At 37.0% G+C, this 26,122-nt stretch overlaps 1 protein-coding gene across 2 annotated transcripts in view; it reads left to right on the top strand.

Moving 5' to 3' along the window:
• The first annotated feature begins 420 nt into the window (after nt 1-420).
• Nucleotides 421-26,122, top strand: part of LOC132700011 (extracellular serine/threonine protein CG31145) — a 102,074-nt gene continuing 76,372 nt past the window's right edge. For both annotated transcript variants that reach the window (XM_060667058.1, XM_060667057.1), the window contains exons 1-2: nt 421-1,307; nt 8,677-8,961. In XM_060667058.1, coding sequence (XP_060523041.1) covers nt 1,087-1,307; nt 8,677-8,961 — 506 coding nt within the window. In that variant the 5' untranslated portion in view covers nt 421-1,086. The remainder of the gene's footprint in view (nt 1,308-8,676; nt 8,962-26,122) is intronic.

The raw sequence follows: 26,122 nt of genomic DNA, 5'->3' as shown, positions 1-26,122 counted from the left end.
GATTAAATGTCTGTCCGGTAGGTGTCATCCGGGCTCGAACGGTACTCAATTGATATTCTAGGCGTTTTCCATGTGATTTTACAGGTCGAAATGATCGACGTGCAAGAAACTGATTTCACATCTCGCCAAGCTGCGTCAAACCACTGTTTACGTTGTAGAGGAGCTTGTGGAACACTCACAGAATTTTTTTTTTGGTGATCCACTGGACGTATTGCTACATTTTGGAACAAAACACCATTTTCTGTTTGGCATTTTTAATTCCGATAAAGTTCACAGAATCACAAAATCAATCGCATTCAGTTAAAATAAAAAATCGCCGCACCCACCTATTTCATGGTCGCTACGACTCGACTAGGCGGCCAGCCCTATTGATTTTTATGAAATTTGAAAAATAGTGGGAAACTTTCATTTTTTCCAGGTGAACCCGATCGAAACCGTATTCCGTCGAATAATCTGGCTAATACAAAAACTATCGACGGTGACGACAACGACGACGACGACGACGCCGAGCTGCGATGGTCCGCCGCATCCGTCCGCGGTCTGACGGGAAAACCGGCGTCGCCGGAAACGTCCATTATCCTAGCGCGACGGTACTCGCGCACTCGTGCGTTCCGAACACCGCCGGAACCGCCGGAAGGCTACATCCACGAGCATTATAGTCCGGGAACTAAGAGGAAACTGCTGCCGAGTATCCTGCGTAAGCTCGACGACAAGTGGAAGAAAGCAGCTAGCAGGAACGGCAAAAAGTCGACGGCGACTGATAGCGCGTTATCTCCGCCTCTAATAGATAACGGTACCGCTTCGAGTTACGTAGCATCAATACCGGGACGATACGCTCGCGGCAACGATGTGAGTGATGCCAGACGAAACGCTGCCAAAGAACCATCCAAAGAACGTCGATTCAAGACCAAATACAGTCCGCCGCCACCGCCTCCGTCTCCGCCGCAGCCACCGCAGCGATTGCCGCGCCGGCCGCACTCGTCCGTGCCGACCTTTACCGGCGACGTAAAGACGAATAGTCGCGTAACGGGCGTCGGGCGCGCTTCTCCGTTCATTGACGAAAACGATTCGGTGGGCGACGACGTAATGTTGTTCCGCGTGGGTGTGAAACTGAAAGAGAGGATCGTGGTGGGTCTGAGCGTCGCGGTCGTGGTGTTTACCCTGGTGCTGATCGTCGACCTGAGGATGGACCTGGGACTCTCGCGTAAACATCTGGTGCCGTCGCACGGCAAGGTTCGGTACGTGGTCGACGGCGGTACCGCCGCCTACGACGGGTTCAGGAACAGGCTACTCCAGAATAGACGCGGGTGAGTGTCTCCCAGTGTCTAAATTTACTGCCGGTAGATAAAGCACCTGTTGGAAATCTGACGGTGTTTGTTTTTGACTTTTAATTAATTTTTTAATCATTTTCTGTCCGTAAAGGGTTAAAATGTTGCGGTTCATTGATTGCATTATTTCCGACTATTAAATATCTAATTAGCATATGAAACATTAACAAAGCATACCCGTGTCGTATCGGTTTTTACTAATTATCAATTATTCATCTCTTAATTAATTGAATTAAAAATAATAAATTACTTAAAGGCAACATTAATGTTTCATTTTTGATTTTGCACGTTTCCAGTGATTAAAGTTACAGAACACCGGTCATTAATTAAGTACATTATTCTCAGTTATAGTCATTAATTGTATTAAATGCCATTGATATTTATAATTGATTTTTTTAAGCACTTTTTTATTTTCTTAAACGGGTTAAAGAGTTACAGCAAAGCGGTTAATTAAATTAATTTTATTTTTATTTTTTTACCTGCTTTCAGTAAAAACATTAGTCATATTAACTGCTACTCATATTTTTTTTTTATAATTCTCAATAATTTATTAAAATATTACGCGGAAAATATTATTTCATTATTTTGTTAAGTCTAATATAATTAAACAATTTCGATGACGGTTCAGTGTTTTTTTAGTTTAATCAGTTAATGATTACCTATTTCTAACCGTGTTTACCAATTAAACAAGTATCGGAAGTAAAGCTGTATGAATTTAATTATTATTTATTTTATTCTTAATTGAATTATACAATTTAATAATTTACTTAAACTTTTTAAAGGTTATTAATTTTTTTTACCTGCTTTCAGTAAAAACATTAGTTATATTAACTGAGACTCATATTTAATTATAATTTTCTCATAATGTTCAATAATTTATTAAAATATTACGCGGAAATTATTATTTAATTATTTTGTTAAGTCTCATGTAATTAAACAATTTCGATGACGGTACAGTGTTTTTTTTTTCAGTTTAATCAGTTCTTAATAATCTATTTCTAACCCTGTTTAAATAATAAAATAATTTATTTAATTAAATTATCTCGAAATATTAGATATCTGAACCCTTACAAATTAACAAAGTATGGGAAGCAAAGTTGTGTGAAATTAATTAATTGTCATTTATTTAATTCTTAATTAAATTATAGCATTTGTTAAATTACTTAAGCTTGTTAAAGTTTATTAATTTCAATAAAAATATTAATTATATTACCTGCCACTCATATTTAATTCTTTTTTTCTATCATAATTTTCAATTATTTCATTAAAATATTACGCGGAAATTATTATTTAATTATTTTGTTAATTCTCTTGTAATTATACAATTTTGATGACGGTATAGTGTTTTTATCAGTCGCGTATTAATCTTCTAGTTGCTCCTATTTTTGTGCGTATTTAATAAATAAAAACTGCCAAACCAAATACGTCACACTGTCGTTCCTTTTTGCATTTTCGGCTGCAATTGCCCGCCGCCCCCATCATCGAAAATGGCTCGGGACGACCGGCGACCGACAACTTTGACATTTCAATCGGGGTCGGGTTTCCGGCCGACGACGTTTCGACTACTCGGTGTTACACTATCAGGGATCCTGATGGCATTCGGGAACGTTATCGCGTACTATTAATTCAATTTCCGGTAAATTCGCCAGGGGCAGAGGGGGGGTTGCGTATTAATTCGGTTAATAGTCGTGGAAGGCAATAGCGCGGCAACAATTGGAACTCTCTCGCCCCTCCACCTAGGTCCGTACTAAACCGTTGAGCTCGGCAATAAAGAGAAAAAGTCGAGATAATCCGCCATGTGAGCCTCGTCGTAAAACGTATATACAGGGCGATGTATGTGTGAGTGCGTTCTCGATATTAATAGTTTTAGTGAACTAAATTGTTTTCTATATTTTTTGCAAGAATCGTCCTGTAAATTCGTAAAACTCGCGCACGCGATTAAACTGTTTTTTTGGCGGGAAATAAACGCCAGCCATACTAATTAGTCGTATCATTCGGGGACGCGTTTCAACAAATTTAATGGCGGGCATCGTTTCGAGATAACCTTTGACTAAAATGTGGACGCAAAACGATGTTTACCGCACATTTAACGCGCGTAGCGTTAATACGTTAAATAATTATGCTGCCGATGGACGGGAGCGGATAAACAATTTCAGGGCGCGGCGTTGCCGGATCGAATGTGTATTTTTGCCATCTCGTTTTTTTTTTTTTGTTTGATCTTTTGTGTTTAAATAACGTCTGCGATAACGATTGCTTAGTTTCAATTTTGGTTCAATTTGGCTATCATTAGGGAGGGGAATTATTTGGGGATTTTTAAAAAATTAAATTAATTTAAAATAATTTAAATTTTTCATGAAAAAGGCTATTTTTTTTGTCAAGATTTCTAGAAAATTTATTGTGTGGCTTGACAATAGCAGTACATAATAAAACTTTTTAAAATTGTCAGAAACTTGGAAAGTGCCTTATTATCCCTACTATAAGGACAGCTAGCTAATGAAAACTAAGGATCACATAAATACACTCTACTTTTCGGTAAATCTTTATTTGAATTAACCACTAGCCAATTAACTAAACTAACCACCACGATAAGGATCCAATTTTCAACAATTACATAAATTAATACTACTATAGAAAAATGAGACAAACTGGTCATCTAAATAAATTATCTGACACATCTAAATACCCAAACTTTTATCTACAAAACACCAAATGGTGCCATAATCCGTAATTCTGTTAGCTTCTTATACCATTTGATGAATAATTAAATAGCAAGTTATACAGCCATTTAAATTTCTTCTTAAATTAGAATACATTTTTGGGCACACTAAGATGGTATTTTTTTTTCCTAATTAGGTTATAAATATGGTTTGTTTTTAAACTTCGTTGTAAGTTTCGCTAAGATAACTTAAGTACTTCTTAAATATTACAGAAATTTGAACCCGTTTGTCAAAATTGCAATTTAGACTGCTTAGAACCTTATTGAAAATGATTAGAACTTCGATACTTTTCGATTTGATTCTTTTATTTTAAAATCGAATTTTGGTCAAAATCGATATGGCCGTTATATACACGGCGCTTCTGTCCGCATATTCCCTAATATTCTCACTTAGTAATTGTTTTTGTTTGTATAGACGCGTAACTTTCGCTGTCTTTTTTTTATGAAATATGTTCCCACACTTCGTTTAACTAAATTCCACTATCACTTCTTTTTGTTTTTCGCGCCGAACGACGTGCTTTTGCAACGATTTACTTTGTCGACGCTAATTTTCGACTAAACAACCGAACTTTTCCCACGACTTAACGATCTCGCATTGTTTCCTCCTTTTTATTTTCCTAAATACGTTTTTCGATTAACACACCATCGCACACGCCCGCCTCTCGACCGCATGGGAACGTTTCCCTCCGTTTTCCTTTCTCCATTTGTCGTTCATTATGTACAGGACTAATAGAAATTGAACCACCCGCACAGTTGCCCATATTGGTGCTCGCCAATATGCCATTTGTAAAGTTTTGAAATTTTCAGTGGTTCCGTAGATATTCGACCAAAATTGTGTTTTTTTTTATTTATGATAAAATAACAAAGTCACAAAATTTACACATAGCTTCTCTTCGTTTGAAAACTAACATAATTGTAGGGACTATTGAAAGTTTGGATGATTCGGTGTACATTAAAAAAATATTCTGGCTGGCGCAGCGTGGCCAAATCTACATGAAAATCATTACAACTTGGGAATTTTAAGTCTGTCCATCATTATGTCCCATTTTTAGATCGTTTTACGGAGTATCTTATTAATAAAGGCATCGCGTTGCATCGTTCGTGACACAAAGCTATTTTTTGTGAAATGAATAGTGGAAATGTCATAGCTATGTTATTTTTATTTTTTACTTTTTTTTTACTGGCGACAAGTGATAATAGTGAAGCTATAGCCAAAGACGTTATTTAGAACGATTGTTATTACTAATTTTACATTTAGTTTTGGTGGTTGTCAAAGTTGTCATATGATTTATTATTTTTACTTACTGTTGAATAATAATTTTTATTGAAATAAACTTCTCACTTAAAGTCAGTTTGGGTCGAACTCGAGTTGTCCTGTATTTTTGGGTCTCGCCAGCTATTGGCCGAATCGTAAACGCACACAGATGCGGAAATTTATTTTGGGGTTAAAGTCCACAAAGCGGGACTGTGCAAATATTTTATTCGACCTTTGCAAATAACGCTGACGCTGCGCACACTACACAAGCGAAATTTAAATATACCTTAACGCGTATTTACCTTCGACGTTATTATAAACAAAATCAAACCGATGATTTGGCGCCGCCATTACGAAACGGCCGTCGATTTTGGGGTTCGCTGTAAAATTTTTCCTTTTAATTTGAAAAACGCCGCGCAGTGGGAAAAAATTATTTTTCGAAAAAAGAAAAACCTACACTGTTATGATAAAGTCAGTTGCATGCACATTTTACCAGCAAAATCCTTGATAAAAACCTTTGCATGAAATGTAAATCCGTAATCAATTCTACCACTTAATTAATGTATTAGCTGAAATACAAGGAAGCATGGTGTAACTTCTAAATTTATATAAAATAAATTATTAATATAAATAGTAAGGCAACTGTTCCAATAAACAATTGAAGCAGTCCGCTGTCACATGAAAATAATTGCCGCCAATTAGGAGATTTTTTTTATAATTAAAATGAAAATTTTTCCGCCTGTGGAATTCAGGTATATAAATTTAAATTTAAATAACTATATAAAAATATAAACAGTATCATTTTTTATTATTTGCCTTCCGCCTGCCGTTTGTTTTAAATATTTAACGTTTGCAAATTCGTCGGACAAACGACGGGTTCGCCCTTTTGTTTTCTCCGGTGTTCCGACACCCCCTCTCCTCACCGGCTCCTGACGTTACTAAATAATGCATATCGTTCTGCAAGTCACTAAATCTTTTGAATAAGATATGGCGCGCTCAATATTTGAGAAGTCAATCTCCCTTCTGCTTTAATCCCCCGAATTAATTCGTCCCTACGGTTTGGGTCCTTATCGTCCATCCGTCCCCCTCCCACCCATCCATTCCCTCCTCGCTTTCCGGGATTTTGTTTGCGTCGCAATTGCCGGCCCGCAGGGGTCAAAATATAGATACAGATACAGGTATCTTTTTCAGATTGCAATTATTAATTCTAATTTATTTAATTAATATATGCCTTTTTTAGGGAGAGTGCGGTGCGGAGATTTTTCCATACATTTTTGCACTTGCGTTCATTCATTCATTTCATTCAATAATTTTCTAAATATATAATGACATTTTATAAATATACGTTGTTGCAAAAAGCCTGCGTCAAAGCTCAGCTGAAAATTAGCCATTTAGAGAAAGGAGAAAACTTCTTAAATGTTTAGATTCCAAGTTAATGCCGTCTTGACAGTATTGTCAAAGAGATTTACGTCACTGGCTTATGTAGTTAAAAACCAAGATCAACTGCAACTTTTATAAGCAAAATAATTCTCTGTGAAAAATGAACGCCAAAGAAAATGATAAAAATTAGGCATGTAGCCTACGACGTAAAGATTTTCGCAATTTGTTACAAAAGCTGTATTTAAAAAATATATTTTAATTATATGATCATTGTTTTGGGTGGCGAACTTTAGCGCATGTTTTTCGAAACATCCGTTATATCAAGCAAAAAAGATCTACATAATTTTTTTAAAATATATTACAAAAATCATCAACCCGTTAAAATTCTACATTTGAAAATAAATTGACGTTTTTTATTATTTATTAAAAAACATGAAACTTTCTTAATTAGTTGCGATTTTTTTTTCGACAAAATCATAACATTGGAGAAAAGTAAATGCGTTATTAAGAATTGTTTCAAATGTTTTTTGACATTTGTTGATTTTGAAAATGTATTTTTTGATTTATCCGACTTAAAAACGGTATTTATCAATTCAAATTCTATCAGAATGTTATCGCTATATTGCCAATAAAGTTTTCATTTTAGAGATAAAAAAAAGATTAAAATCTGTAAATAACGCAGATCTACAAAATTAAACTTTTTGAGAGATGTTTTTATTTTGAAAACTGATTTTGTATAATTTTGGTAGGCTGATTTCAAAAATTCTATGCATTTATTTATATCACGTAAGGTTTTTTGCAAATTTTAAAGAAAAAAAAAAACGATATTTCTATAATAATTTGTTTTTTAATTCAGTAAAAAATTGAAATCCTATTGTTGCAATACACTGGTAAAATATTGACATAACTCTTTTTCGCGACCCGGATAAGAGCTTGATATTACGCCACGAAGTCTGGAGGCTAACAATTCGGATGCATCCTTTGGAAGGTGCAAATCTCTAATTAAATCATTTAATTCGCTCTGGTTAAACACTCTGAACATCTCCGAATTCTGGAGTCATCTGAGTCGGAATTAGATTCCTCTGATTCGAACGTATGACGTTTTCTAGTTCTTTTGGGGCGGTAGGTATCGGAGCATCTGGTCCATGAGGAACTGGTCGAATAACAGAGCTAAAATTGGAATGCACAATTTGTTTCTTATTTTTTGTGTTGAATCCTTGAACATTTCACGAACAAAACTAACAATCATCACTGTGATTCCTAGGCTCTCGCCATACCATAGGAACACCAAAGCTTAAACATTTCTTCCTACCTTTTTGCCAGTTTCTTAATGCTTCAACGCAAACGGAACAAACAGTATGAAGAGCACAGATTTATCTTGGTCGTCAATTTTTACACCAAAATAAACGGGGTATACATTTTTCACAAAAGAAGTTGTAGTTTGCTTTTGCATTACTAGGACATAACTACCACGAATATAAAAAAAGTTATTTGGATTGTTCACACAATGTCTTCTTTCCATATTTATACGTTCTAGAACACTCAAAAGCACGACGACCAATACAATCAACCTGCGCAGAAGCAGGTTACAACGCCCTGACGCTTCTGCGCCAACTCTGTTGCTTTGCAGATAAATCTAATATTATCCAGCGTTGCTAAATCACATTTAATTTCATAAAAGTCAATTCAGTGATAAGTGTGTATATTAATAAAATAACATTTTTAAGATATAGAGCGCAATAAAAAAAATGAGGTGATATAGGCGTTTTTTGGAAAAAGGGCCCCCAAAAATTTACAAATAAGCAAACAGTTTTCAAACATCAAAATCACTGTGGACCTGTGTAATTAATAAAACGGACGAACAATTTGAAAATCGTCTCAATTTCCGAAGCGCATGTGATTTTTTTTTTTGCAAAAATGGTAAAAATTTATAAGTAATTTTTTTCTGAAATTGGTCTACGCAGGTTTTGAGAGTATTTATTATTTTTTCGTTCTAGCGGTGGCGGCGCCGGGAACGTGTCGAAAGAAAGTGTTCCGAGCGAGGGCGCCGCGCTACGGGGGGCGTCCAAAAAGACGTCGGCCGACGACCCGCTCGACCGCCAGGAAGTAGTCGATTTCGATGATTTCAGCGACCTGATGGATTACGTGGCGCTGGGCGACGCCGAAAAGGAAAAATACCGAATCGACGTGGGGCGCGTGAACCCCGTTATTCGCAAAGACGAAGCGGACGCGCGGAGAGCCTCAGGTGTCACCCTCGGGACGCTGAAGAAGTTCCCCAACGAGTGAGTAACGTTTCGTTTGTCATTTTTTTGTCTGTTACCGACCTGTTGCCGCCGTCCTGCGTGTTTTTACGGCGTGCAACGTCGGGGAGCGAGGGACGCTTTTCCGATGTTGTTCTCCAAAATTCCTCGAGAATTTTCTTAATATTAAAAAAAAACACCGTTCACCGTTCACTGCTCTTTTTTTATGAAATTTTATAAAACAAATTTGAATTCTCGATTTTCTGCAAAAAAAGTGTAAATTCACAATATTCTTATGAAATTTCGTAAAACGACTGTTTGGTTATTATAAAATAAATTCTTAAGGAAAGTGTGAACGTTCGATCTTTTGCAAAATAGTAAAAAAGTAAGTATATAAATTCGCTAGCTTTTTTCAATTTTTGTAAAAAATTTAAAATTACGTTAATTCACACGTAACAATTGAGAATACAATATATATTTTGTTGAGAATTAATTAAATAGTTTTCCGTTATTAAATCAATTGTGCAGCATACAAAGATATTGCTTGTAATAAATAAAAAAAGAGTCTGCAACCCTTGTTCTACAAACAATGTTACAAACCATGAAGAATTTAATCAGTGTCGGTCCGCATATATTATCATGGCTGCAAATAAACCGTCGAGCTGCAAAACAATTACTTGGTCGGCAAGATTTCGCAATTGGTTAGTTTTGATTATTTTTGGTTAGATTTTTTTTAATTTACCTGTTGATTAGTTACTAAAATTTCATTAAACGTGGGTCGCTCAATGTAAATTATATATTTAAGTTACTAATCAACGATTTAGAAAAGTCTGCTGACCGTAAGTTATTAACCAACAAGCCATTTTGGCTGACCGAATACATTTTTCTGTTCACAAAAATAAGAGTAATTTGGTAATCGGTTAAATAATACTCCATTTCAATTAACAATTGACGACATATTCCGAATGCAACTCATATTGAAATAAATCAAATTTCAAGGGTAAATAAATTTCCTTTGGATTCGGTGACGACCAAAATACATTAAAACCTTCAAAATAACAAACAAAAGGTCCGATAACAGATATCGAAGAGTGGTTTTTGGCGCGATAGCATGGGCTCTTCATTGTTGTGATAATTTTTACGTGTACACGTCACATCACCGATATTATTATTGCTCGGTAAAATTTTCTCGTTCTGACGAAAATACAGAATTAATTTTGCCTCTTGGCAGCGGCCCGCGTAATATTTAACTCGGATTGCGTTTCAACACCCATTCCTACTCCTGGCAACGGTGTAGCGAGCGCTGTTGATATACAGGGCGTGTCTCGTAGAGGTAATTATTTACTAGATTTCTGGCGTCCTTTTCTCATACATTTCGATTCAATATGAGCACCTGTGTATGTTTTGGCCAGCACTTATTTGAACGCTCAAAAAATGTTGCTCGCGAATTTAATTAAATCATTAAATTAAATTAAATCATATTTTCGATTAATGGTTGGTTAATCGACAAAATAAAATTGCCTAACTAATATATGTTTTTGTTAATTGCAGTTAATTAATTGGTTGATAATCGAAAAATGCTGACAACTAACCATGAAACGTATTTTGCCTAATTCCAAGGAGGATTTGAAATGATACGAGTATTAATAAGTAATTAATTAAATATTAATAATTAACGACTGTCAGTTTTAGTACGAGTAGAATTTAATAATAATGCGTGGAAAACCTACTACGAAAAGTGCGAGAAAGGGAAAAAAATGCGTAAAATTTCGAGTGTTTGTATATAATTATATAAGAAATATTGTGAAATTGCCAGTATTGATGTTCGCGGTATGAGCTCAGGCCCACTAAAAGCTGTTTCTTAAAAAAAATGCCACATGGGATGTGGATGTTTCCAGAGAATGTTGTGGCAAATATATCTACAATAATAGTCTAAATTTTTATAAAATACGTACGTTTTTACTGCATAAATGTTCTATTTTTGACTAACATCCTCCCTAGTTTAATTCAAATATAATATACAATATAAAAAAGGTTCAGAAGTACGGGTAGTCACTCAGAATTGCAAAATTTTAAATGCTTTAGGTCGAAGATAAAATCTGAAATTAGGGACTGCTATAAAAGCTATCTAGTGAAAATCGAATGCGACGTTTAAAAAGATCCTAAAAATTTTTGATCGTTTGTTAAAAACGAAAGAGAATTCTCAGGTGCACCCAGTTATATGAACTTTAATGACACTCAACTCAACTCTTTTGCACTATATATTTGACAATCATTTTCTAACGGGAATTCTCTCAACAATTTTAATGGTATTAGTAATTTACACCACTCTGAAAATATAAACATAAAGATGTTCTCCGAATATGAGGTGGCAAAAACTCTTATAAATTTTATTCCAGCATTCCTTACACATGACTTTGGTTTTGTTCTGGCTAAACCGCTTATAATACTTTTTAATCTGTGTCTAAGAAACCAAGCCGTATATGGAAAATATCTAAAATTATTCCCGTACACAAAAAAGACTGTAAATCACGAACCATAGGGCTATTTCCCTTATCTGCAATTTCTGTAAAGTTTTAGAGTCCATCCATAGTTAAACTAAAAACTAAACTAACCAAATAGTTCCCCAACAATATGTTTTTTTTAAAGGGAGATTCACCTTACCAATTTAACGACTATATTTCTTAGGCTATTGACGAAGGTTCTCAAATGGACGTCATATATCTTGATTTTTCAAAAGCGTTAGATCACAAAGTTCTAATCAAAAAGTTCCGTGCCTTTGGATTTTCCGAATCGCTTGTTAATTTGTTTTTCTACTCCCGTCTGTAAATTACCTAATTACACACTGATCTAGCGTGCGGGAAGCGTCACTTTACCACGTCAGTTTCGTTTCCCAAGAATCCACGGATTTCAGAGCAATCGGATGTTTACGGAGATATTTCCCACGCTTTGAATTTTGTCGTTTGTCAATTCTGACGGTCATGTCAGTGAATGTATTCGTATTGTTTTGCGAAAATGGACCCAAAAACTAACGGTCGTAGAAAAAGTATAGTATGCAACACGTTCGGTAAACTTTTTAACTCACTCGTTTATTAAACACACGCTCCGCTGGGCTCCGCTCGGGTCAATTAAACTAGTGAGTCAAATGCCGTTTACCGCACTTGTTGCATAATATACTATTTTCTACTACCGTCTGTAAAATACCCTCCCTGAATCCGTATTGCTGACCAAAGTAAAGATTAAAATTGTCAAAATGTTTGGTAATTTGGTTTTTTAATACTGATTCAATGATTTTTGATATACAAGGTACCATAGAAATAAGGTCTGTTTTCAGTAGGTCTTAGCTGTATTTCCTTCGTCTTCAATTATTTTCTTAGTGAGACCGCATTTTGCTTTCTTTATTTCATTTTTGTAAAAGTTGTTCTAGCTTTTAATATTTCTTGTAAAATGTGCATTATTTCTTATTAATTGAAGTTTTGGAGTGAACCATTTTTGTTTTCTAATTTCATTTGTATTAATTATTACTTCTTTCATGGGAAAGCAAATCTCAACGGTGTCGGTAAGTATAGCTACTACATATTCAAATTTTTGATTTAAAGAAAATTTGGAATCGTAAGCAAAAGACCCTATCTATTTTTTGAAAGAATTTTAACGTACATTCCTGACTAAATTCACGTAACTTCGTTTTTGTTGTACCATTTTGAACAGGACTGTTCCATGATTCGATAACCCAGGCTCAACGTCAGCATTTATTTTTTAATCGTCTTGTATATTTGTAATTATATTATCGAGACAATATTTTTTTCTAGTTTCTTTCTTGATACTATACCTAAAATTAAAAGAATTAATCAAGTCAAGTGGATGTTAAAATCCGTTTATGATGATATCATATTGTGCCCCAAAAATCGGAAATATTCAGCTTGACGGCACAGGAGGTGGCTCAGGCAGGCTCGCCATTTTTTCGCCCGCGATTTATGCAATTTTTCGATCTTCCCGCAGATAAAACTGTTTGCCAATTTGGCAATAACGCGGCGTCAGACTATTGTGTGCATCTAGATCCTGGTTAGGGCGGGAGGGGCGGTTGGGATGTTGGTTTTCGTTTCGCCGGTATCCGATTTTATCCCGCCTGATGATAATTTTCCTGCTGATCCTGCGCGGCAAATTTCGTACCGCTGCTTCGGTCGTCAGATTTCAACACGGGCGCGCATCCACCATCTGTCGCGAAAATACTGGGTATTTCAAAAAAACTTTCCGTTTATATTATTAAAAAATAACGTTAGTTTGGTACGTTCGGTTCCGTAAATGTTGTGTCAAATAAAATGCATGAATTACGTCTACTAAGTAACTAAGTAAAAAAATACCCCCGGCGCGCTGTGGGTAATTTTGCTAAATTAGGCGGAAAAAAATATATGTGAAAATTACTTAGCTCTGATTGATAGCTGTAGAAATATTTCGATTTTATATGTTAGGTATCGTAGAATTATAATACTAAATAAATATTAATAGCCGATCCCCTGCAGGGTACTATAATAATTAAAATCTTGGAAAAAGTGTGTATTTTTTTGAATTTTAATTCTATTTTGGTAACAATAATATTCATGATATTATAAGTACTTTTAATGATATCTATAAATTATATACGACTAAAGTGTGCTGACAGTAATAAAGAATACGATAAGAAATATTATGGAAACATGTTATTTTAGAGCAATTGTTACTTAAATGTTAATAAAGTAAAAAAAGCAAAATCTTTACTTAACTATTCTGCTTGGACATTAAATATTTACACCCAACAGCATTGCTTAATCTTAAATTTTAAGGGTGGCCGTAAAATTAAACACTAGATAGAATAATTTAGAAAAATAAACTTTAAAATATCTCTTGTTAGAGCCAAATATTTTGGCTTGTCAACCAGACAAGAAAATGAACATGCCTCGGTTAAGTAGACAGATGCAAATAAGAAACAAGAAAATTACGGTGAAGACTACTGATTTGACAGGAAACACCAGTAGCTGATTGTAGTAAAACAGAACATATAACTTTGCATTGCAAAAGAACGATAAAAAAAGTGTTAGGTTTGATAATGTGAGAATAAACTAGTAGAAGATAAGAAAACTAAACAAATCCAGTTTAAGACCATGTTTTTATCACAAACATTCAGAAAGGAAATCTTGATTTTGTTGCTTTACTGCTGCAAAAAAATGTGTGTTTGGGAGCAATCGGATGTTTTCGGAGATATTTCCTACGTTCTGAATGTTGACATTTGTCAATTCTGACGCTTATGTCAGTGAAAGTATCCGTGTTATTTTGCGAAAATATACCCAAAAACTAACGGTGGTAGAAAAAGTATAGAATACAACACGTTCGGTAACCTTTTTAAGTCACTCGTTTATTAAACACTGGATCGCTCCGCTCGTGTCAAATAAACTCGTGAGTCAAATGCCGTTTACCGCATTTGTTGCTTAATATACTACTTTCTACTCCAGTCTGTAAAATACCTTAATTACACTCCGATCTAACTTGCGTGAAGTGTCACTTTATAACGTCAGTTTCGTTTCCTAAGGATCCGAGCCACTTCGGACATTTCCGGGATTTTACCGCACGGGTTTGGGAGCAATGGGATGTTTGCGTAGATATTTCCCACGCCTTGAATTTTGACGTTTGTCAATTCTGATGGCCGATGAATTCGTGTTGTTTTGCGAAAATGTACTCAAAAATTAGAAAAAGTATAGTATGCAACACGTTCGGTAAACATTTTAAGTCACTCGTCTATTAAACGTTCGCTCCGCTCGTGTCTCTTCCGCACGATACGGGAATATCCCGGAAATTTCTGAAGGGACTAGGATCCGTGGGACAAGAAACTCACGTGGTAAAGTGACTCTTTCATCGATCCTCTGTATACTTAGGCATTTTACAGAAGGGAGTAGAAAAATAGTAATTAGTTCTACCTACTTATCGGTGTTTTTGCCATAAAAGTTAGTGCCGAAAATTGTTAATATTTTAAACAAGGGAGTTAAAGGGTACCGGTATAGCGGCGGGGGGTGGAAACCATCTTCAGAGAGTCGAGGTTGTCCGCGCGAGCGGCGGCTCGTCCACGAGCAATTAATATTCAGGAGCGTAGACGGGGGATGGTCGTAAATCGCGATCGATCCGACCGCAGATAATAAACGAAAACGGCGCGCCGTAAACGTCTTTTTCCGGGACTAAGTAATACCCGAGGGGGTGACCCCGGGGAGAGGGGAACGTCCAATTTGGAAAAATATGAGGTGATAACAAAGCGTTAAATTTCTTTCCGCGACCCGGTGATAAAATTTCACGAGCGCGCGCGCGTTCCCCACCTCCCCCACGACGGGGGGTCGCATAAATTTTGACGGAATCTCGGCCGCAAAACGAGCCTCTCCTTCCGTCCCCGCGCCGCCCTTGTCTACACTCTACTTAATTAGCCGGCCGGGCGGGGGGTGGGGTCGACTGGTATCAAAAATTTACGGACGTTAGGGGGATTGTTCGCCCCATCGCCCCCCATTTCGTCGTTCCGTTTTTTAACGCTCCGGTAATTAGTGCTAAATTAGGTAAGGGGTGGGATTGTCGGGGTGGCGGTGGGGGTTGGACTGCGAAAAGGGGGGAACCTGCAAAAACTATCCTTTCGGGAGAGGTGGAGTGGACGGGACGACGCGAGCACACGGTAATATCCGGTTTCGCCGGGGATGGTTGCAAGAGGGGGGTGGGAAGGGGCTCGGTTTTAGATTATTGATATCGTAAATAAGAGGGTTAGACAGCGGAATCTGGGCAGTCCTAAATAATAAATGGCGGCGAATTGCCGCTGCGGCAACGGCGGTCGTTTGATTTGTGTTCCGGGATGGGAGGAGGGGGCGTATAATTTGGGGATCCGGATATCGCGCTCCGAAGCTTTCATTTAAACGATTGTCACTATGGTCGCGTTAATCCTCGCCAGCGGGATCTTACTAAACGACTCGCAACTAATTTTTATCATTTTTGAATTATTAGTGATCAGTGTTTGATAAAGGCACAAATATATTTCCCACATAATATCAGTCGGTAGTACCACAACAATAACGCTAATAGCGGATAAGACATTTCTGAAATAAGGTATAAATTCTCTACAAACTTCGTTGGGCACATAAGTTTGTCACCGTAGAAGAAGACACGACGGACTTAATGTATGGAAATCTTAAAAAGGCATTACAGAACCCAATGCAGGGATCGATCTCTGATGAAATGAGAAAGTTGGAAAGTTGACAGAAAAAAAGCGGAAACAATATTGATTGTGGCTGTGTACTAATGACTTTGAAGATCGATAGCAGTAAGTAGCAGAAAAAAAAATTAGGATGAAAAAATGATACTTAGAACTATAGAGATATCAGTATAACAGCGACCATTGGAAGACTGTATGTGTGTATTATTATGGAGCTTGGATAGGAGTAGACCACAGAAAAAAAGGCAAAAAAACCAAGAAGCGCATGTTATATAATTGACTTGGAAAAAGTGTATGGCATGGTTTCTCACGACAATATATTTGATATTTTAGACAAAGGTTGGCAAAGTTTGGCAAATAGAATAATAAGACTGAAGAAAGGACTCCGGTAAGGCTATAGCTTATCTCCAACGCTTTTGAAATATATATCAATAAGATAATAAAAGATTGGCACCTTTTCGTTCGGGGATGACCAAATCCTCATAGTGAGGCCGGTTTAAAAATAAATTTTAGTAAAATCATATATCAGTGAAGTCTTTCAGTGCAATTTCATGAACAAGTAGTCGAAGCTTGTCAAGAATATACCTATTTAGTTGTAAAAAAAAACGAAGGAAGACTCAAGTAAAAAAGAAATATCCTACCGCATTCATCAAGGAAAGCTAGCCGTCAGTAAATTGATGGGAGCTAATAAGACGTGAGAGACGAAGACTTGAACCGACAAAGATGGATTTTCTTAGAAGTTGTAGAGTACAACGGATGGAAAGAACATGAAACATCGAAATAAAACAAAGAAAGAATATAGAAACGATATTAGAAGAGACGCAGGTAATAGATGCCGCAAGAATAGAACAACGTCTTTGTCTGGCCTGCTCAATTAATCTTATAAGAATACCAGACCCAAAGTAGTAAACAGATAACAGCTGTTACAAGTTTGTTAAAGACGTGTCGGTGCATTTATAACCACAATTAACCACAACAGCACATGATATAGTCACAAGTTATGGAAATGCTGTAGAAAACTATGAAAAAAAAAAACAAAAAGAACATGACCTCCAAATACAATCCCGCTAGTATCAAAGGGACGAACTGCATCAGAAAAATAAACAATTGACTGATAGCAGTGACAAACAGGAACAACTCTCAAATACGCATTCTTATTAAACATCGAACAAAAGGAAAATATCACGTCTAAGGGGATTGTCCTGTTAAAAAATAAATTAAAAGTAAATATCCAAAAAAACAGAAATCATTAAATGTCACCGCATACCCAACAAAAATGCAAATGATAGACCTCCAGTTGTGATTGTGCGCTTCTCCTCGAACGACGTTCGTACGTCGGTATTAAGAAATCGGAAAATACTAAGAAATACTTGAGTACAAATAAAAGAGGACATTACCAAACTTCATCTTGGATTATTCAAAAAAGCGGTGGAAATGCTAAAGTTTTTTGTGGTGTGGATAAGAGTTCAGAAATCAATATTGATGAGGCGCGAGGTTGGCTGGTGATTAGGTTACTTAACATTATTGTTCAACTCCTGAAACTTGTTTTCGTTTCGGTTACTGACAACTCAAAGTTTTTTTTGTTTGGGATAATGGCTAATGTTCTCATGTTAATCGGCGTGTGGAAAAGACAATCTAAACTTTATGAACGACAATGAGTTTAATAATAAGGAATATTATTCTGTAGGTCTTTTAAATGTTAGATCACTAAATACAGGATTTGATGAACTTCCAAACTATATTTTTTATAATAATTTTAACATATTTTGCGTAAATGAAACTTCGTTAAATGAAAACATTTCGAGCAATTGTGTCAGTTCCTGGATATAATTTTTTAAGGACAGAGAGAGCAGATCATAGAGGCGGAGTCGGGTTTTCTTTTAAAAAATATATTCATTACAACAAAGAAACTTAGAAATCCATAGTCTTGAATACTCCGCAGTATCGTTTAATCTAAAAAAGAATCTTTCTTTTTCTTATATCTATCTATCGACCACCGTCAAGTAACTGTTCAGCTTTATTAGATTCTTTGGATGGAATTCTTGGCTTAGTCTTAATTAAATACAATCACGCATCCCACTAGAATACATTTTCTAACCAATCAGCATAGCGTAATTGGTCTTATTATATCAAGTCGTATGGAAGGATTGTCATTGCAGTGGGCAAAAAATTATAGAACATCGGACATCGATAGCAAATAGAAATTTTTAACAACTTTATAATGGAAATATTAAACAAATATATACCGATGAAGAACAAAACATTCACTGATAAACCCTTTACTCCATGTGGATTACTGAAAATAGTAAATTCTTAATGAAGTTAACAAACAAGGTCTATAAAAAATTCGCACGAACATCGTCTCCTCAGTAACTTACAAATTATAGATAACTATGGAATTATACAAAACATGCAATAGCTAGGGAAAAAATAATTTATTTTAATACATTTTCACAAAAAAAGTCAAGAATTCTGGAGAACCGCTATTAAACTAAATATATCCAAAAATGAAAATCGCTTTGAGATTCCATAACAGCTCTAACAGTGCACACAGATATCCTTTTGTTTTTAAGGGACTGATAATTTACCTGATACCACATTTCCAGATCTTATTTACAACAGTAATCTGGGAACAGACAGAGTATTAAACTTTCATCTAATTAATGAAACCGATCTTGAAAAAATAATCGCAGGCATTACTTTAAATGCGGTTGGAGAAGATGGAATCTCAATTCGAGATATAAAATTTGCTTGCCTTTTTGTTCTGGTGTATTAATAAACATTCTAAACTCCAATATTTTGAACGAAAAATGCCCATTCATCTGGAAAAAAAGCAATCATTGAATCAATCTATTGCCAAGACGGCATAAAGTACTGAAAGATTTGCGGCCTGTAAGCATACAGAAATATTAGAAAAACATATATGTGAGCATAATTAGAACCAGGGAAAGGGTACTTGTGTAGCTATGATTGATTTGAGTAAAGCGTTTGACATTTTGAGTCACAATCTATTTTTCCAAAATTGAAGTATTTTGGATTCTCAAGTAATTCCTTAAATGTTACGAAAGACATTCTAACAGGTAGATACAGTCGAGTTGTAGGGGTCAGTAATTTCACCCATTCTCTTTGCTTTATATGTGTTTGACATGAATCAGAGTCGAAAACATTCTTAGTTTAAACAGTTTGCCGGTGATTTTGAACTTCATTTATTAATCATTACTCAATCCATTGCAGAAGTTCAACAAAAACTTAACCTTCAAAAATCTCAAATTATTATCACCAATAAAAACAAGGACATTCGAGAGAACATTGGACGAAGCATCTACGTTGAGATTGAAAGTTATTGCAGTTGTAAATACAGGAAAAAATTTAGGTTTCAGCTTTGACAATTCTTTATCATTTCATTTTCACATTAAAGAAAAACTTACCAGTTACATATGCTTTGAGAACATTTACAAATTAAAGCAATTTTTAAATCCAAAACAAAAATATTTTCTCCGCGATGCCTTAGTTCTCTCATTATTTGATTACGTATATGTGGCATACGGAGATTGTCGGTCTTGGAAAAGTAAAAGGTCAGTACAAAAACTGCAAAACTCTTGTAAGTATTTTGCCTATAACATACATTACCATCGTCATATATATCCTTTTTCGAATAATTCGTTTTTGTTTGTTTATAAAATTATCAAATCAGGTAAACCAGCATTTCTTAATTAGATGTTCCAACTTCTGCCATATTCCCAAAGAACAAGAAATAACCTTACATTGTTCCTCGTTGTAGAACGTCAGTATCTCAGAGATCATTTACTTATATGGCAATAAAGATATGGCATAGTATTACCCGTCAAATAAGGGAATTAGGGCTATCTGTGTACACAAAATTAATAAAATCTAAATTACAGAAGAAAACCTGCTTTTAGAATAATTAATTTAAATTTTGTTACTTAACAAAATTTACGAGAAACTGCTCGGCTGTCTCAATTGTCGCTGAGGCGTGGGCCGAGTAGGCGAGTGAAACTCAATTTCCAAACAAACACTTTATTCAAGAACCAAGAGGGAGGGAGGGGCTGAGACTCAAGCACAGTAGCTTTCGCTTAGGTATATATCAAATATCGCGCTTGCTGCAGAGCTCTCGACATTACATGCTATATATTTCACATTAAATAAAAACTATCCGTAGAACTAGGGGAGTTGTTAGTTTACTCTCTCTACAACTATTTGTCTGCTGCAACCATATTACAATTTGTTCCACCAGGGGTTCAAGCTTCAGTGCGGCGCGATCTGTGGCCGCAGCCGTGCGTGGACGTAATCCAAGGATAATGAGTAGGAAACTCCAGGAGTGGAGTGATTAAAACAATCCCTGATGTGGTCCAACGAGCCGTGCAAATGGTATACGGGAAGTCAAAAAGAAAAAAGGCCTTAAAGAGAATAAACGAGAAATTACTACGGGTCAATAGCGCGAAATAGTAAGTGGATATGGCTTACCGTCGATGTGAGGTGGCCTTATAGGTTGAGCATTATCCTTCAAAACCTCTCTCCGCTAAATCCGACCAAGTCGGGGGTACAAACGACCAAGTCTGTTTACTCCCTTATTTCGGAGATCAGGGTTATCAATTTCCCTCTAAATCCGCAATATGCGTGAGCTCCTTACAAAACAGCCTGTACAAGGGAAAACTTACAGGAAGCCCGCTGCTTGCCGGCGGGAAAAGAACGCCAGAACCGCCAAAAAGAAGAAAGGGACCAGAGAACGATCGCCGCTACCACCACTACAAGCTATGCTATAGACAACAGCTAGCAATTCGCTGGTCAATGCTTTAATTTCGCCAGAGAAAAATAACGTTATTCGCAACCAATTGAGTTATTGCAAGTGTGTGACCACCACCCGTTCCGCGCATATGCGTTACTGCATTCGCAGTACTACAAAAATTATTTATGCTACATACATACAAGGCAAGATATCAAATCCTATACGACCGATACTTTAACAAACCAAAGCAGCCCTCAGGTACTACAATAAAAATTGTTATTATCTGCCCAAGGCTTGTAGCATTTAAAAATTCATTTTAGATTGGGCCGGAACCTATCAAAATGATGCACTCTATAACATGGAATTTGACTGAGCGTAGCGGTTGTCACAGTTTAGTAAGGCCCATCGATCTATAATCTACCTCGCCCAAAGGTCAAAATGAAAAGAGTAATGGCATACAAACAAAAACAAAAAGAAAATCGTAACAATTTTCAATAATTTATTATTTTAATTCATGAAATTATATTGTCTTTTTTTTTACAACAACGCAGCATAACCGTTGACCACAAGACATTTTAAATTACCAACCGTCCTATAGGAGAAAAAGGGAAAGACCTTTAAAGGAATGAATAAAACAAGATTTCAAGGATCTGAAGAGAAGAGAATTGGAAGAACAAGATTGGATGGATAAGGGGGATTTTTTTTCCTTCAAACATAAAATCACCCCTTTTAATTTTTGTATAGAAAAGGCGTTTTGTTGCAGTCACGTAAAGCTTTATTTGCTTTGTTTTTTACAAAATAATAAAAACATGATAAAAATCACCTCTACAACTATTTGTCTATATAGATTTTTAATTTTTTAGAAAAATAAAAAATCGCAAACTGGCAACTAGTGATGAGAACGGCGAAACGTTGGGAAGCAGGGAGGGCACCGAATCCGGAGACGGTTTAATATAGTACCGCAAGAAAGGGGAGTCGATTTCTCTGTATCGGGAAGGAAACCTAATTTAACGCGGTAAGCACCTTGACGCGAAGCCTGTGGGAGGGGGTGCCGTGTGGATCCTCCGGAAGCTTGGAAACCGCCTCCCCGAGAAAAACATTTCCAAACTTTAATCCGTTTCTCCGAGTGGCTTATTTGCCGGTCCCTCGGACCCGAAGAGAAGTCGTATACCTACGAATTTATAAAAGGATCCCGCAAAACGAATGTGTGTGTGTGTATGGGTATATCTGCCCCGAGAGTGTTTGTGTGTTTTTTGGGGAGAGGAGGGAGCGTTAGAGAATCCCGATCTCGAACAATGGCCTGTAAACAAAATGGACGCGCCTTTCCTAATGCTGGAAAGCGACGGCGACGAGTAGTATAGTAGAGCCGGTTCCAATCCACTTTTGGCGGGAAAATTTTGAATTGTGAATTTTCAGACATGTCTGCTAAGGGGAATTATTAATTTTCGGGGAAAAAGGCGAACAACGCCCGTCTCTCGTGGTGCCAAAGCCTTCCGGCGTAGAGGTTGGACATTATTTCCGAAACCGGAGGAAGGAGATATTCTTTTCTCCACGTTTGGGATGCGAATAAAAGACAGCGGAAACGTTGTTTAACTCGGTCCGGTTTGATCCCCTTTATATACGTCGTTGGACGCACTTAAAGGAGTTTGTAAGGATGAGAGCAGCAGTTTGTCTCCCTCCTCTCCCATTTCCAGATTCGCAACGTATTCGAACGATCCGGGCAATATTAGGGCCGTAAATAACATTGCCCGAGAGTGAACGTAAATTTAAAGTCTGGTAACTCTTTCCTCCTTGTTTTTGTTATTTGTCCCTCCTTTGTGAATTAATTTTGTTGTTTATTTTGGATTAGAAAAGCCTTTCCGAGAACACAGATCCTTAAAATTTGGAATTTGAAAATAACGCGAGGTGTTTTTTTTTCAAGAACTTATATTACAAGGAGAAACAACCCCAGAATTACTCGAGGTGTTTCATTTTTGAAAATCGGGAAGGGTTGCAATCTATTATGGAACAGTGTTTTAAATTTTTTTAATTCAGTTCTAACCGTTTATGAGACGTCCTTCCGTAGCTCCGCAATTAAAATGTTAATCAAAACTTGCCGGGCGCCCTTGTGCTGCCGCCGCCGGGACGAACAAAAGATAAATCGACGTCAAAAGATACTCCCGTCGGTCACTTCCGCTTTGATCCGTTTTAAGGCCGGAATTCCGCCATAGTCGAATTAATCCAAAGAATGCGTTTTCGACGATACGTGGAACTAAGATTCGGCAGTCCTTTGATGCACGTTATATGGGTTTGTTTCCTTTAAAATTATTTCAGTCACGCTTATGTGTGAGTTGTGATTTTTGTTTCGGTAGAGAATGTAATTGGGAGAGACGGATGTAGTAATAACTCCGCACAACCCTAAGTTATAGTTTTTATAAAACTTCTGGATTCCTCCTACGTCGGTTTTGGTTGAGTCGAACTAGCTAACGTTTCGCCAATCATCCCGTTGGCTTCTTCGGAGCTTGACTGAAAATGTTTCAGTTCTTTAGCTAGTTCGACTAAACAAAAACCGACGCAGGAGGAATCCAGAAGTTTTATAAAAAAAAAGTATTTGAAATGTTAAGTTGCCAATGATTTGTCCATTCTATATATCTATAATGTTTATAGGACCTGAAATGCTGCTGTAGTTACAAATATATTTAATTAAGAAGCAAAAATCTGATGAGTTGAAGAGGGGCATTTATGCAAAACATTCAAGGAAGATACATATTTTAGACTGTATCAATTAAGTTACTTTTGAGCGCCTGTATTTATTCGGTTGCCGAAAATTCCGACACCACTCTCAGTTCTCGGTTTTCCGCTCGCTCGAAGACAGCTAGTCCTCTGCTCCACTGCCGCCGTGCCGCCACAACAAGCGGGAATCGTCTGTCGCTCATCCTCCCCCACCCGCTCGCGGGTCGCCTCTAACTCGAATTTATTATTCCATTATTTTTAATTGACATCGTTAATAATGTAACCGAAACTCTAAACTTTTAATTATTCGGATTTAATTCGGGTGCGCGGGCCGTGACGTCAGCGGGATTGCCGTTTTAATAATTGACGAGGCGTTAAAAATTTTACACGCTCGGGTCGCATTCGATTTTTGAAGGGAAATGTTTTTTACGCGACACGGTTGCCAAGTCGTTCCGGACTCTCGTATTTTCGCAAACTGTAGCCCGATATTTCTAAAGCGGTTGATGCTCTCTATCGGGAGTATTATTCGCAATATGGCGCCAGAGGAGCAGTACTTCCGCGCATCCCAGGAACACCAAAGCAAACCAGTCAGCGTACAGGGTTGTTGGTGGTTGGTTGGTCTGAACAAGAAACATAAGTTTTAAGATTGTGAGCCAAATGCAAATGATTTTGAGTATTCTGTAGTTGTATTGATTTTTGAGTTCTGCTGATGGAGGTGAGGCTGAAAAAAGTACTAAGAATGGGAAGAAACAAAATCGTAAGTAACACCGGGGTGATTTGAGATGTTGAAGAATGCGAAGCTGTGCTATTTTTAATGTAAGTAAGGAATTTCCAATAATTGCTTGCTGTAGGTGGATATATTAATTTTCTGTCATTTATTGTGATACTTTTGAGTTTATTGTTCATTTATCTCCGTTAAACTGCGGTGTATTTAACTGGTCATAACGCCTTTAGTTCCTATTGTTGTAGCTAGAATTGTAGCTTTAATACAAGATAGTCGAGGAAAACGGAAAAGTCCAAGAATTGTTGGTAGATGCTATACAAAATGTATACCAATGCTACGAGGAGACTGGCTTGATCACTAAAAGAGCAGGATCCCATCGAAGAAGGACCACCAACCAAAGAGATGATTGATTTTTGGTATCTGTAAGTTTGCGAAATAAGTCAGCTTCTGCTGTTTGGCTTCGAAATCAACTTCAAGAGTTTAGAAATGTTATACGTTATGGACTGTTAGAAGAAGGCTTCGGGCTAGTGGATCGCTGTGTCGAAGGATGGCTACAGGGCCGCCATTGCACCCAAGGCATCGAATAGTAAGATTAAGTTTTGGCCGAAATCACTTAGACTGGAATGATTATGATGAATCCGATGAATCCCGTTCTTGGCTCACTGGGTCAGATGGACGTCGGAGAGTATGGATGAGTCTCGGAGAAAGATATACGCCAAGTTGTTGTGGTGGTGGTTCGGTTATGGTTTGGGCGGGAATCAGTTCGGAAGCATGCACAGAGTTGGTCTTTATACAGAACGACTCCCTGACAGCTCACATGTACATTACAAAAATCCTGGATCGTCATGCTATGCCTTTAATGATTACCGCCAACATTGTCAGTCAATATCAGGATGAGGTGGGAATTAGGCTGTTTGATTGGCCAGCATTCAGTCCAGATATGAATCCCATCTAACATGTGTGGGATGAGATGGGACAACTTATTCAGTGCCCAAGTGAGAGTTACTTATGCAGGAATGGAACAACAACGACCAGAACATAATCACTAATTGAATTCAAAGCATGCCTTGTCGATTACAAGCAGCCATAATCACAATATTGTTAATTGTTACTCGTTCCTTTAGCTAAAAATAAAAATTAATTTGTTTTTTGTTTATAATAGAGGTTTTCAGTTTTCGGGCAAAATCATGAAAACCAACATCAGATATTCCGATTAAATGTTAAATTCAGATAACCAAATAGAGTAGGATAGATAACTTACCCTCTACTTGTTCCTGAAAAACTTTTTCCCAAAGTATTTGTAACTTGAGTGACCTAATTTTTTGCTCGCCAGTGTTGGTTAAAGTTGTAACAGTCGCGTCCAAACGACAGTGCTGTGCGAAGATTTTCAGATCCGGACATATCCACCCCGCTTAATTTCGAAACCCGGTGGCGTAATAAATTCCGCCCTCGATCCCTCCGCCCCGAAGTGCGCCGGCCGCGGGCCAGAGGATAACAAAACGACAAGAGAGCCGACGACCGGGCGGAATGGACTTTAAAAACACCGTTGTTTATACAGTTCGACCCTTGTCAAAGCAATAAATTTCGTATGGGATCTCTCTCTCTCTCTCGCTCTCTCTGTGTTTTCCGCTTATGAAAACCCGAGCGGATTTCTAGTGCTTGGCAAACGAAACTACGGCAGGAGGGCGGCGGGGATTTTTGCCCTAACCTCTTTGTCTGGTCGCTCGTCTAATGGAAAGCAAATAGAGCCCGGTCTTTGTGGCCTTCCGGATGTTTCGCGCGTATAACGAACATCTTTAATCATCAT

This window comes from Cylas formicarius, unplaced genomic scaffold (assembly GCF_029955315.1).
Source record: "Cylas formicarius isolate icCylForm1 unplaced genomic scaffold, icCylForm1.1 PGA_scaffold_3__17_contigs__length_32017465, whole genome shotgun sequence".
Classification (NCBI taxonomy): domain Eukaryota; kingdom Metazoa; phylum Arthropoda; class Insecta; order Coleoptera; family Brentidae; genus Cylas; species Cylas formicarius.
Note: the sequence above shows the minus strand (reverse complement) of the source record. Positions and strands in the feature narration are given on the sequence as shown.